At 46.5% G+C, this 13,095-nt stretch overlaps 1 protein-coding gene across 6 annotated transcripts in view; it reads right to left on the bottom strand.

Moving 5' to 3' along the window:
• CTDP1 (CTD phosphatase subunit 1) overlaps window positions 1-12,694 on the bottom strand; it is a 66,618-nt gene extending 53,924 nt beyond the window's left edge. For 4 of the 6 annotated variants that reach the window (XM_049900555.1, XM_049900557.1, XM_049900558.1 and 1 more), the window contains exon 1: window positions 11,834-12,459. In XM_049900555.1, coding sequence (XP_049756512.1) covers window positions 11,834-12,165 — 332 coding nt within the window. In that variant the 5' untranslated portion in view covers window positions 12,166-12,459. Of the gene's footprint in view, window positions 1-1,954; window positions 2,646-11,833; window positions 12,460-12,639 lie in introns of those variants that run through there. The other 2 variants (XM_049900560.1, XM_049900559.1) reach the window with 2 other exon arrangements.
• Between the last annotated feature and the right edge of the window lie 401 nt (window positions 12,695-13,095).

Below are 13,095 nucleotides of genomic sequence, written 5' to 3'. Positions count from 1 at the left end.
AAACAGCCACATGCTGAACAGCTGGTATGCAACCGCCTGCTCTCAAACAGCCCCAACGCAGAAGGAAAGACTCACCAGCAATTTTAACAGGAGCCTTTAAACAAAGTGCCAGCAAAGGCATAAACAACATGCAATGGGAACCCGGGGGTGGGAGCAGTTGATGAAGCCCAGATGGTGACTCCTACTCTAGGTGGAAAGAGGCTTCAGGACAGCTTCAAGGGGGTGGCACCCGGGTCTTGACAGGTGATGGGCAAGCACAAGAGGGATGGAGGTGAAGGGGCAAAACTGATGGCCAAGTGGCCAGTACACAAGGGTCTCAGAGAACGCTCTGCTGTCCTCCAGGAGAGTGGTGGCTCTGAGGCCAGACAGGAAGAGTCCTGAGTACCAGGACCAGGACACACGCTGGCCAGGGAGATGGGTGGAGAGCAGCCTGGCCATGGTGGGAAGGATGGATCACAGGGATGCTGAAACGTTCCTGAAATAAACCCAACAAGATCTGATGACGGACAGACACAGAGGATGGGGAGGGTGAAAGAGATTAAAAAGAGTACTAACACTACAGCCTGGAAAACTGAGTAAGGGGCAAAAGTTGAGGGAGAAGGGGGGAAGCACAGGAGTGCAGGGGGTGGATAAGCACTTCGTCATAAAGGGATCTGGGGGTCCTCACATGCCCCTGATAAGAGGGAAGGAAGGTCAGGGTGGGAAATGCAGGTGCAGACACTCAAGCAGGCCAGGCCATGGTTGGACACCAAGAACAGTCAGAGATGATCCTCGGGGAACTCTGCATTTAAAGATGGGCAGAGAAAAGAGCATTAAAAAAAAAAAAATCAAGGCTAAAAGAGGCAGGAGAACCAGGACCACCACAAAAAGTAGGCCTGCAGGGACCATCCTAACCAAGGGCTCCACGCTGACATCATCAGAACCGGACACAATGAAATCACGTGTACTCAGAAAAACGCATCACCACTCCTGTGACAGGCCCACTGAAAACGCAGACAGCGATCTAAAGTGAGTGACGGTCTACAAAGAAACAGCCCATACGCTTCAAAAACATCGATGTTAAGAAAAACAAAGAGCTGTTCTAGATTAAAGGAGAGAAAGATATGACAACTAAATGCAAACTATGACCCAGGATTTTCTTTTGCTACAAAGGAAACGCTGGTTGCATAGCGGTTAAGTGCTACGGCTGCTAACCAAAAAAGGTCAGCAGTTTGAATCCACCAGGCACTCCTTGGAAACTCTATGGGCAGTTCTACCGTCATATAGGGTCGCTATGAGTCAGAATCGACTCAATGGCACTGGGTTTGGTCTGGGTTACAAAGGACATTGTCGGGGCTATTGGGGAAATCTGCATGAGCCCTGTAGAGGAGAAAATGGCATGGTATCAATGCACTTCCCGGTTTTGATCATTGTACAGTGATCATGCAAGAGAAAATCTTTGTTATTAGGAAATTGAGAACATTTAGGGGTAAACTAACATCACGTCTGCAACTTTTCAGGAAAAGAAAGTGTGTGTGAGCAGGGGGAGAGAAGAATAAAGCAAATAGAGTAAAATGTGAACATTTGAGAAATCTGAGTGGAGCTTATACAAGAATTCCTTATGCTATTCTTACAACTTTTCTCTACGTTTGAAATTATGTGCCCCAAAAAAAGCTAAAAAGAAAAAAGGATTTGTTTTGTCTGTGAAGTTTCAGGTTGGCACAAAAGGTTTGTACCTGACAACTAACCTAAAGGGTGGCGGTTCCAACTCCTCCAATCTCAAGGAAGGCCCGGCGATTTGCTTCTGTGAAGATTATGGCCAAGAAAACCCTACGGAACAGTCCACTCTGTAACACACGGGGTTGCCATGAGTTGGAATCGACTCGACAGCAACTGGTTTGGCTTTTTTTTTTTTTTAAGTAAGTAACCACTGGGATGGGAGTGGGTGGCAGAAGAGACTCTGAAATCCACCTACCCAATCCACAGCCACAGGGCTGGCGCTGACAGGGGCCCCAGTGGTCTGTCATTTACTGGGGCATCTGGCTCAGAAGCCACTCAGAGCCCATCACTGAGCATCTCAAAGCCATGGACAAGTCAGGTTCCTGCAGTGGTCACTGAACCTACGGTGGTAAAAAGACAGTGTAAAGCATCTGGAGAAAAAACTAAAACAAGTATGGGCTACCCCAATTCTATTATGTATGTGTGTATATATACATACACGCATACGCATATCTTATATCTATCCCTCTCACACACATAACATGCCAACGATTTTAAATGCTTCCATCTTAAAAAGCAATAACCGTCCCCACTGTATGCTTAAGGTAAAAATCCAATACTGTGCTTACAGATCAGTTAACGGCACAACGCTAACTGAAAGGCACCATTTCTATCAATTTATAACTAAAACCCGTTGCTGCTGAGTCAACTCCCACTTATAACAACCTTATAGGACAGAGTACAACTGCCTCCATAGGGTTTCCAAAGAGCAACTGGCGCAATCGAGCTGCTGACCTTTTGGTTAGCAGCCTGAGCTCTTGATCACTGCGCCACCAGGGCTCCTACCAATTTATAGCCAACACAAAAAAATGGATTAAGATAAAATAGCATGAGACCAGTATCATTCACAAATTAAAGCACCACATGAAAACTACTGAAAACCTTTTATAAAAGCTACCTCAAAATATTAAATTTTAGCTTAAGTTCTTCTTGAAACTACAAGAAATTTTGTAAATATGAGGCTATATAATACATAAAATTCAGTACACCACCTGATAATCATGAGGAAGTATATTTATCTGAAAATATTACACAAAAACAAACACCCTGAAACTGATTTGCTCTATTTTCTCTATATTCTCTCTCCTCTAAATATATAAGGCGCTTTTTCTGAGACAAGGGACATACTGCATCATTTATTGTTGGTTTTAGCTTTATGACCTGTATTTGTGTACTGACTTAAGATACATATAAGATGAAGAGTCTTCTATTCTTCTGTACCTAGATATTTGATGACTTCATACAATCCACTTTAAAATTAATGTTAAAGGAAACAGACATGGAGATAAATCTGATAACACACACAACAGATTCTTAAAACTCACGTATCATTTTCAGGCAGACAGGCTTCAAAGCCCATCTATAGTTCAAAGGCTTTTATTTAAATGACTAGATCAGAGACACGTAAAAATCAAAAGAACTACAACCAAGGTAAATAACTTATGCCCAGAGAACTAAGGAAGTAAAAAGGTCCAATGGTTTTGTTAACTAAAAACTGGAAAAAAACAAAACAAAAACCCATCTAAAGTACACCTTAGCAGTTTAATGGGTTCATTTAAACAAAAGAATAATTTCTTAAGTTTTGGACTTGGCTGTCTTTTACATAGTCCAGATGTCAACAAAGAAGGATAAAAAAATTTATCTAAAACATCTACCACTTCATCAAGATTCTCCAGAATGGGATGAAAGCAGACTTCAGTAGATGATTATCCCAATGCACGGTGTGAACTGTGTTTAGAATCTTAAAAACCTCTCACAACCTAATTTTAGAATGTTAAAATGGGGTCCTAATCTTAGGCCGTATTCTAAATTTAGTTTCTCCGAGATTCGTAATTCTAAAATCCACAAAGCAATACACACAGTAATACTGCTATTGTTAGAATCATTTTCACTTTTTAACAATTTTTTTTCTTGCTTTTTGGTAGCACTCTCACAAACCCTCGTGGTGCAGCACTTAAGTCCTACAGCTGCTAACCAAAAGGCTGGCAGTTCAAATCCAGCAGGCGCTCCTTGGAAACTCTGTGGGGCAGTTCTACTCTGTCCTATAGAATCACTATGAGTCGGAACTGACCCCATGGCAACAGGTTTGGTTTTTTTGGTTTTCTCACACTAAACTCTGGCTAATACAGACATGCTTCCAGATAGGCTGTAAGGGCGGAGATGAGGCCAATCAGATATCAATTAAACACAGGAAAACAAACACCCACACAACCTCCAGCTGAAGCCATGGACACTGTTTTGTTAGTCTTCACCCCATCACCAGATACAGCTCTAAGTTTATGCCTCTTCCTTTCTCTCCTGGGGATTTCAATGTCTCCCAGTAAATGACAACAGACAGAAAAGGCAAAGGCGGTGGCAGGAAGGAAATCATTTGATAAACTCATAATCCACAGAGTTTCTGACAGGTGTTGCCTTGTTAGAATATTATCAAAACAATTTTAATCCACATAAAAACCAAACCAAACCCAATGTCACTGAGTTGATTCCAATTAATAGTGACCCTATAGGACAGAGCAGAACTGCCCCATAGAGTTTCCAAGGATCTGAGCTGCCGACCTTTTGGTTGGCAGCCAACCACTACACTACTAGCCTATCCAAAGTAAGTGTGTTGCATATGTTACAAAAATAAACATAGTATCCTTCTATAGGCTTCCCAACTCTGGGCATCTCTATGGTTGAAACAGAGCTGGAGGAGAGAGCAAGGAGAGGAAGACACAGGACAACACTTCTCTGTGAGGCCACGCACGAGCCATGGGCACCTCCAGCTCCTTATCTGTAAAGTGAGCACGGTTCCTCTTTCTCCCTGACAGGCTGAACCCACCCAAAACTCACTGCCATGGAGTTGATTCTGACTCGTAGTGACCCTGTAGGACAGAGCAGAACTGTCCTACAGTGTTTGCAAAGCTGTAAACCTTTATGGAAGCAGACTGCCACATCTTTCTCCCGAGGAGTGGCTGCTGGGTTTGAACTGCTGACCTTTTGGTTAGCAGTCGAGTGCGTTAACCACTGTGCAACCAGGGCTCCCTTGATAGGATGAAGCCCTTTAAAAATGTATGACCCTATTATAGACCAAAGTGATAATCTAATGACTATTTAACTACACCCAAGTGTAGTATATTTAGGTTCCTAGAATTGCCCCTTGCCTAATAATCGCTAATCTGCTCAGGATGAACCTTGCTGATGATAACAATGATGGTAACAATGACAATTACAGTGCAACTCTGCTGTCCGTGAGTTACATACACTCCCTCACACCTGCTGCTTCCACGTGGAGGCAGATGCGAGTTCCACGGGGCCCGGGGCCCACTCTCTGCAGTGCTATGTTTCAATAACTAATTTCAGAGCTATACAAAGCCAGTTTACACACCAATATGGGATTCTCCTTTCCCTTGATAACAATCCTTACTGTAAAGGATCTTTTTAAGATTTAATGCTCTAAACTCCTTAAGGACAAAGTCACAGCTTCCCTGTCTCCTAACACCCTGCCTGGCAGGTCCTGTTTGAGTGAATGAGAGCATTCTGACCCTGGATTACCTAAACACTGTTGCCTTTCACTCTGGTACACACTAACATTTCAATAATAAAAATGTTACTTGTCAGGAAAGGAAACCCTGGTGGTGCAGTGGTTAAGTGCTACAGCTGCTAACCAAGAGGTCGGCAGTTCAAATCCAAAAAGGCGCTCCTTGGAAGCTCTATGGGGCAGTTCTACTCTGTCCTATAGGGTCGTTATGAGTCAAAATTGACTCGATGGCAGTGGGTTTGGCTTTTTTTTTGGTTTTGTCAAGCAATCTATTCTGAATAACCCAGACACCCAGTGCCGTCGATTCTGAATAGGGTCAAAAAAAAAAAAGGCATTTTAGCTAAAGAGGAGGTGACAAAGTCTACACACTCAATCTCAAATCCATTACAAAATTACCCCTACCAATGCCTACTCCTTTAAAGCTCAAAATTAGTAAGCTTAGTTACTTTCATCAAAAGATAATTTCGCTTCATTTTTTAAAAATAAGTATTTTTATGTGCTCCACGAAAAAAAATCAAGATGAATGAACAATAATGGGTAGGGAAAAATCAAACCAGAAACAAAGATGGCATCCACCATAAGGCTAGTACAAAAAAGGCATGCCAAGAAAGTTTGGATGAGGATAGCAATAAATGTGGCACAGTATGAAAAATGTAATCAACGTCACTGAGTTGTAAATGTGGAAGTCGTTGTGCTGGTGGATGTTTTGGCACATATGTTTTCTTCACAATTAAAAAAGGGGGAGGGGGGAATGAAGAAAAGAATTTCAAATTCTCATGGACTCCAGACTTCCTGGAGCCATGAAGTTTGGATGAACTCCTGAAACTACTGCCCTGAGATAATCTTGAAATCTTAAACCAAAAATATCACCTGAAATCTTAAAAACCAACAACAGCTTAGTTTAGTTAAAAAAAACAAAAGTCTGCCTTGAGTATGATGCTCTTTTAAGAACCATCTACATGGGATCAAACTGACAGCGGCAACTTGATAAGAACCTTAGGGGCAGTGACACTAAATGGTACATGCAGCAACTCTTGTGTTGGTATATGTGTTGCTGTGTATATTCTCAACAACAAAATAAATAAAATTTCACAAAAAAGAGGGGGGCAGGGAAGCATGCCAGGGCTCATAAAGAAAGGAGGGCCTGCAGGAGAACCATCACTAACGCTCCCAGAACGTTCTGTATGATGGAGTCAACAATGTCCTCAACAAGAAACACTCCTAGAGAAAATTCTGAATTGAGTTCCATAAGACTTTCTTCAAATGTTCCTAAAGACGTTTGTGATAATGTCTCTTAAGAGCCAGTGACAAGACTAAGCAAAGGTTCCTAAAAAACTCCAGGAAGGGCCAAAATAAGGTGGTCCAAGTACCAAAGGCTCTGAGGGTCTGGCTTGCCCGCCATACAAAATTTGGGCTATTTAATCTTAGATGAATCGTGTAACTGAATACTGCTCAGGAGCCCTCCAAGAATACCATTTCTTACATTCATGTTTCTGATTAGTCAGCAGAGAGCTGGATACTACTCTCTCTGACGAGAGCCACAGGTTGCAAACCGAGGGCAGACTGGACACATGGCTGCTAGGAGGTCCCTGTAAAGGGGAAGAACCTTTTCTTATCAGGGCGTGTGCATGAGCAGGGTGTCTCCCCAACTGCCACCCCTTCCCATACTGAGATGAGCCAAGGGTAGGGACTCAATTTCCCTCATAAACAGTTCTTCATTCACTCCAATAACTGTCAGTACTAGTTGTATGTGATTTTAAAAATATGGCAGGTGTTCTAAGGATATATACTCAATAAATCATGCTGGCAGTCATCTAAGTCTAGAAACGTTTAAAGCAAACGTTAACCAAATGTCCATTCTCCCATAAAAAGATTCCCAAAAGCATGTAACTTTGAGCAGTAAGACTTCCTGGAGATTGTCAAGATTAATCAATTGTAAACTAGCTTTACATGTGACTGTGTGGACTTAGTAAAACAGTCACACATCTGGGGCTTTCTAGCAACAATATTAATGGTTTCGGTACAGTTCTACTGGAGCTCCATGTCCTGGTTTCCCAGTCATTGCCAGGTGTGGCATTGCCAGTCCAACCCGTGGGGCTGCCACTGGGAATGGTCACACCAACCATGAGTAGACAAACTAGCAGTGAAAGAAAAAAGTCTTAAAGTCAAAGTATTGTGTTTGAGGATCCCGACGTTGCTGGTTGCCATCAAGTCAGCTCCAGCTCACAGCAACTTTATGTATGGCAGAAGGAAACGGTGCACAGTCCTGTGCTATCTCCGCGACTGTTGGTATGTTTGAGGCTACTGATTCTGCTACTGCTTGATGTTCAAGTGTAATCCATACTGAAAGCGGTAGTTTTTGACCCTCATCAGTAAGAGCTTCAAGTCATCCTCATTTTCAGCAAGGAAGAGTATGTCATTTGCATACGGCAGGTTGTTAATGAGTCTTTCTCCAGTCCTGATGCTGTGTTTTTCTTCATATAGCCTGGCTTCTTGGAGTATTTGTTCAGCATACAGATTGAATAAATAAAAAAAAAAACCCGCTGCTGTCGAGTCGATCCTGACTCATAGCGACCCCAAAAAACAGAGCAGAACTGCCCCATAGGGTTTCCAAGGAGCACCTGGTGGATTTGAACTGCTGCCTTCTCAGTTAGCAGCCTTAGCTCTTAACCACTACACCATCAGGGTTTCCAAAAATGGAATAAGTAAGGTAAAAGGATAAAACCCTGCCGCACAGCTTTTCCAATTTTGAACCATGCAGCATCCCCTTGTTCGTTTGGACAAGTCTCTTGATCCACGCACAGGTTCTTCCACGTGAGCAAAACTAAAAATGTTCTGGAATTCCCATTCTTTGAAATGTTACCCAAATTGTGTTATGATCCACACAGTAGAATGGCTCTGCATAGCCAATAAAAACACAGGTAAACATCTTTCTGGTATTCTCTGCTTTTGGCCAAGATCCATCTGACACCAGCAATGATATCCCTCATTCTACAACCTCTTCTGACTCCAGCTTGAACTTCTGGCAGTTCCCTGTCGATGTATGACTGCAAGTATTTTTGAATTACCGTCAGTAAAATTCTGCTAGCATGTGAAATTAATAATATTGTTTGATAACTTCCACATTCCATTTGATCACCTTTCTTTGGAATGGGCATGCACGTGAATTTTTTCCAGCCGGCCAGGTCTTCCAAGTTTCTTGACATAGACGACTAATTGCTTCCAGCGTTGCACCTGTTTGTTGAGGCATGTCAATCTGTACTCTGAAAATTCTTGGAGGCTTGTTTCTGTGGGTACACTAGAAATGATCTCAACATCCCATCTGTGCCATCGTGTACACACTCATGCACAGAGACACCCTAGAAATGCCCTGGATGTTATATCACTGCAGCACTCCTTGGAATGCCTACAAAAACACCTGTACACAAATGCATGTAAGTACCAGGACTTGGGCAAGGCGGGGGTGGGAGGGCATTTTAAAATTAATTCAAGGAAATACTGTGATGGGCTTTCTCTAAATCCATCTCTGTGGTCCACGGACAGGCAGCACAGGGATCGATGAACCCTGAAGTTGTACGACTGCCTTTGGTGCCGCTTATACCTAAGTAGACACGATACAACTTTCACCAGTTTCTCAAAGAGTTCTGAGACAGACCACTGCTGTAAGATGCCCCAAAATTTCAAACATCAAAAACAAAACAAAACAACAAAAAAATAACAGCAACCACACAAAAACTACCCACTGCTGGGAACTTAATATCAAATTAATTAAATGACTGATTGAACTAATGTACTGGGTTAATCTGATTAACTAGATTAATTCGATCAAAAGCACGGAACAAGGAGTCTGGCTCTATGATCAAGTCACTTACTCTTTCAGGGCCTCAGCTGCCCTTTCTGTACAAATAAAAAGAACCAAGATTTCTCACATTCAGTGTTTTCTACAAAGGCAAACTAGCACTGGACTTTTTATCCATTCATTTATGTAATGATAGTATGCTAAACTTGCTAATTAGGGTCCAAGCAGTAGTAAAGACTTGATTTCAAGATAATAACTTAGAATATACTTTTTTGTGACAGTTATGTTACGGGTACAACCGCAGTGCCTACCAAGCCCATAACCTTCTACAAGCAGCTATGCAGAGCCCTGAAGCAGCCAAGTCTTCTACCCATGATCTCTTATTCCCACCCCTCAAAATGCAGGGGGGCCCCTCAGCCAAAGGTGAAAACCCAGAGCCTGGCCAGTGCCCCATTTCCAGATGATGGATCAAATTCTTTCTCTGGAGAAATGGAACCAGTAAATACAGGCTGAGAGGTAATATCAGGAGTAGAAGTGTATAGCCAAGAACGAGGCTCCAGAGGTGCGCTGTTTATCAGCATATGTGCGAAACCTGCCACATAACCCAGTGCTGTCGAGTCGATTAACAAATGGACGGTAAGTGGACTGTGAGCCACAGGTAGAGAGGAGCTGATGCCATGAGCAAGCTGAAGTGACTTAGAGAAAGCAAGAGTGAGCAGGGGAGGGAACCAGTGAGGAGCTGGCAGAAGCAGCTACTCAAGCAGACAAGCAGCCAGATAAGATACCTTGATGCTGGTCCCCTAGAGGGAAGTAGCTCTCACAGCCAACCCACCTCAGGCAGGCCCATGTCCTCAGGCACGATGCTCAACCTTCCCTCGTCAAAAAATCTGAGTTTCTGTTTGCGATGCAATGGATCACTTTTATATGGCCTTTCTAGCCGTGGTCTTGTAACTCTCACCAAAAGATGGGGTGGGGCTATGCAAATAAGGTGCTTGTGGTCCACCAAGGTAACTGGACAGCTTCCTAATAATACAAATAAGGTCCATGGCATCTGTGTGGGGGTGGGACCATGCAAATAAGGTGTATGGAACTCTAACGAGGGAACTGGTTAGTTCTGGCATCCCACTAGGCTTAAAATGAGCCATCCCAGAAGCGAAAAAGGGGGACCTCACTACCATCAAGAAAGAAGATTCAGGAGCAGAGTGCAACCTTTGGACCTGGGGTCCCTAGACCCAGGAGACAGAGAGCTGTAACACTCGCAAGATGGCAAGAATTAGTGGCAAGTGCAGCAGAGAACTGGCAGTAGCAGAACCAGGAGGCCGGCAGGAGACTGTGTAGTGGGCTTCCTGGCCCACAGAGCAAGAAAGCTGAGCACTTTCAGCCAGGAGACTTGCTGGCATAGGAGATGGCGCTAGGGTTGCTGACCTACAGGGCTAGAGGGCTGAGCGCCTTCAGGCTGAGGCTTACTGCCAGAGTAGGGTGCCTCTAGGCACTTACTAGTGTAGCTAAGGAGCTCTGTCACACTTTCCTGAGCAGGGCAGAAGCCAGGCCAGCTCGAGAGGCCTGAGGGGCCAAGGGTCAGGGAGAGGCCTGCCTGTGGGCACAGCCAAGCTGTCCTGAAGGAAGAAGTGTATCCTCACTTGTTCCTGATCCTAGACTGTAATCTGTTACTTCCCTAACAAACCCCAGAGTCATTAAGTATTGTGTGTGAGTTCTATGTGGTCACCGTAGCAAATTACAAAACCTAGCAGAGAAGTACAAACTGCCTTGGGAGGGACAATGGTGTCAGAATTGATAATAAGGGTGGAGACAGGAGATACCTCTGACCTCCACTTCAAAGAAATCAGCTTTGGGCTGATGCTGATTCTCCCCCTGGTGATGTTAGAGGAGGTCAGACACCCCCACCACACCATTTTTATACTGTTCCTAAGAGCTGTGGCTGCTAACCAAAAGGTCGGCTGTTCAAATCCACCAGGTGCTCCTTGGGAACTCCATGGGGCAGTTCTACTCTGTCCTATAGGGTCGCTATGAGTCGGAATCCACTCTACGACAACAGATTTGGTTTGGTTTTTTACAATCGAAACAGCCAAACAACCCCGTGTACATATCCATGTGTACACACATATCAATCCCAAACTACTTTTAGCACCATGAATTTCAATCTCAAGAAACAACACTGGTAAATTCTGACATAAAGTGTAGATTTAGCGAAAAATTTCAATGTCGGAGTTTATTAACAGCTGCAGAATCTGTCCTGTGGCAATTCACTACCCTGTCACATTAAACTAGCCTGTGGTGACTCCTGCTGTTGTCAACTATGCGGCCATAGTGGGAAATAGCGCGCGGGAGGCTGTCCACACCCTGGTGCGTCGCTGAGTCTGGTCCTCCCTTCTTTAGTTACGACGCAAAATTGCATCAAGTTTTTACAAAAGAGTTTCACAAAGTTTGCAAGAGCTTAAAAAAAAAGCACACACCTCAACCGGTTATGTTTCAACAACAAGTCGAAAAGGTGCTTGATTCATCCTGCACTCGCTGTCACCTTGCATTTTCTCAGTTTACAAACATGGAAAAACTACTTATTACACACACACACGCACACAGAAAAGAGTAGAACTGTTTGTCTAAAGAGCAACTTCAGCTGGCTAAAAGGAGTTCGTTCCTAAAGGCTGTGAGGTCACACGTGCTGACTATCCCGCTCCCTCTGAGTCCTGCACCCGGCCCCGCCCTCCCCGGCCCCGCGCGTGGCGTCCACTCACCCGGGGGCCACCACCTGGCCGGGCTGCGCGCACAGCTCCCGCACCACACCGGCGCGCTCCGATCTGAGCCTGCGCTCGGCCCCCCGCGCCGCGCGCCCGCAGCCCCCGGCCACCGGTGCGGCGCGGGGTGGCCCGGCGGGCGGGGGGCCAGGAGCCGAGACGGGGGGCTCGGGCGCGCACACGGCCAGCACCGAGCCGATGCGCACCGCCGCGCCCGCCGTCACCTTCCACTCCAGCAGGCGCAGTGGCGCGGGGCCCGGGCAGTGCACGTCGGCCACCGTCGCCGTCAGGGCGCTCTCGGCGGGACCGCGCCCCCCGCCCGGCGCCTCCATGCCGGGCCCGCGTGCGGGGGTCGCTATGGCAACGCGCGCGCCGGGGGCGGCCCAGGCGGCGCGGCCGAGCCTGAGGGGACGGAGACTGGGTGCGGCCGGCGGCCGGCGGCGGTGAAGGTCCGCACCCGCGCTCACGGCCCCGCGCCCATCGCAGCGCGGCGGCAGCCTCAGACCCGCCCGGGCGGCGGCGGCGCGGCGACTCGTCTGCAATTCCCGCTCTGGGAACCGGCTTCCCACCGGCCGGTGCGCTCCACTCGACTTCCTGGAGAACGCGCTGACGTCATGGGGCGCGGGGCTGGCGGCTGGCCTCAAGCGCCGCCGATTGCGTGCGTGCGCAGCGGCGCCTCGGGTGTAAACAGACGCCCACGCGCAGGCCGGAAGGGACGGTGTGCGAACGACTGTACCGGAAACGCCGAGGAACAAACCTCGGGGGACTTAAAACGGCGGGAACAGTTATTATTGTGCCCCGTTTACCTTCTGAGGCTCGGAGTCGCTGAACTACGAGTTCCGGCATGCAACTCGCACCGCCGTTCAACAGCTTACTGTGCCCTGCGGCCAAGTGTCGTGGAACTACCAGTCCCGGCATGCAACGCGGGCCGCCGTCCTGCAACGTTTTGCTCCTAGACCGCTGTCGTGGTACTACAAGTCCCGGGATGCCGCGCGGAGCGCCGTTTAACTACGAGTCCCGGCATGCAATGCGGGCAGGCGTCCTACAACGTTTTCTTCTGAGTCTGGGCGTTGGGGGACTACGAGTTCCGTCATGCCACGCGGCCGCCGTTTTACAACGTTACGGCCTGGTCGCGGAACTACGATTCCCGGCGTGTCACGCGGGTCATTGTCCTAGAACGTTACGCTTTGAGGTCCTGCCTCACGGAACTACTAGTACCGGCATGCCACACGGCTGTGGTGCCGGAGGGAGGTGAGGGGAGG

This window comes from Elephas maximus, chromosome 11 (assembly GCF_024166365.1).
Source record: "Elephas maximus indicus isolate mEleMax1 chromosome 11, mEleMax1 primary haplotype, whole genome shotgun sequence".
Classification (NCBI taxonomy): Eukaryota; Metazoa; Chordata; class Mammalia; order Proboscidea; family Elephantidae; genus Elephas; species Elephas maximus.
Note: the sequence above shows the minus strand (reverse complement) of the source record. Positions and strands in the feature narration are given on the sequence as shown.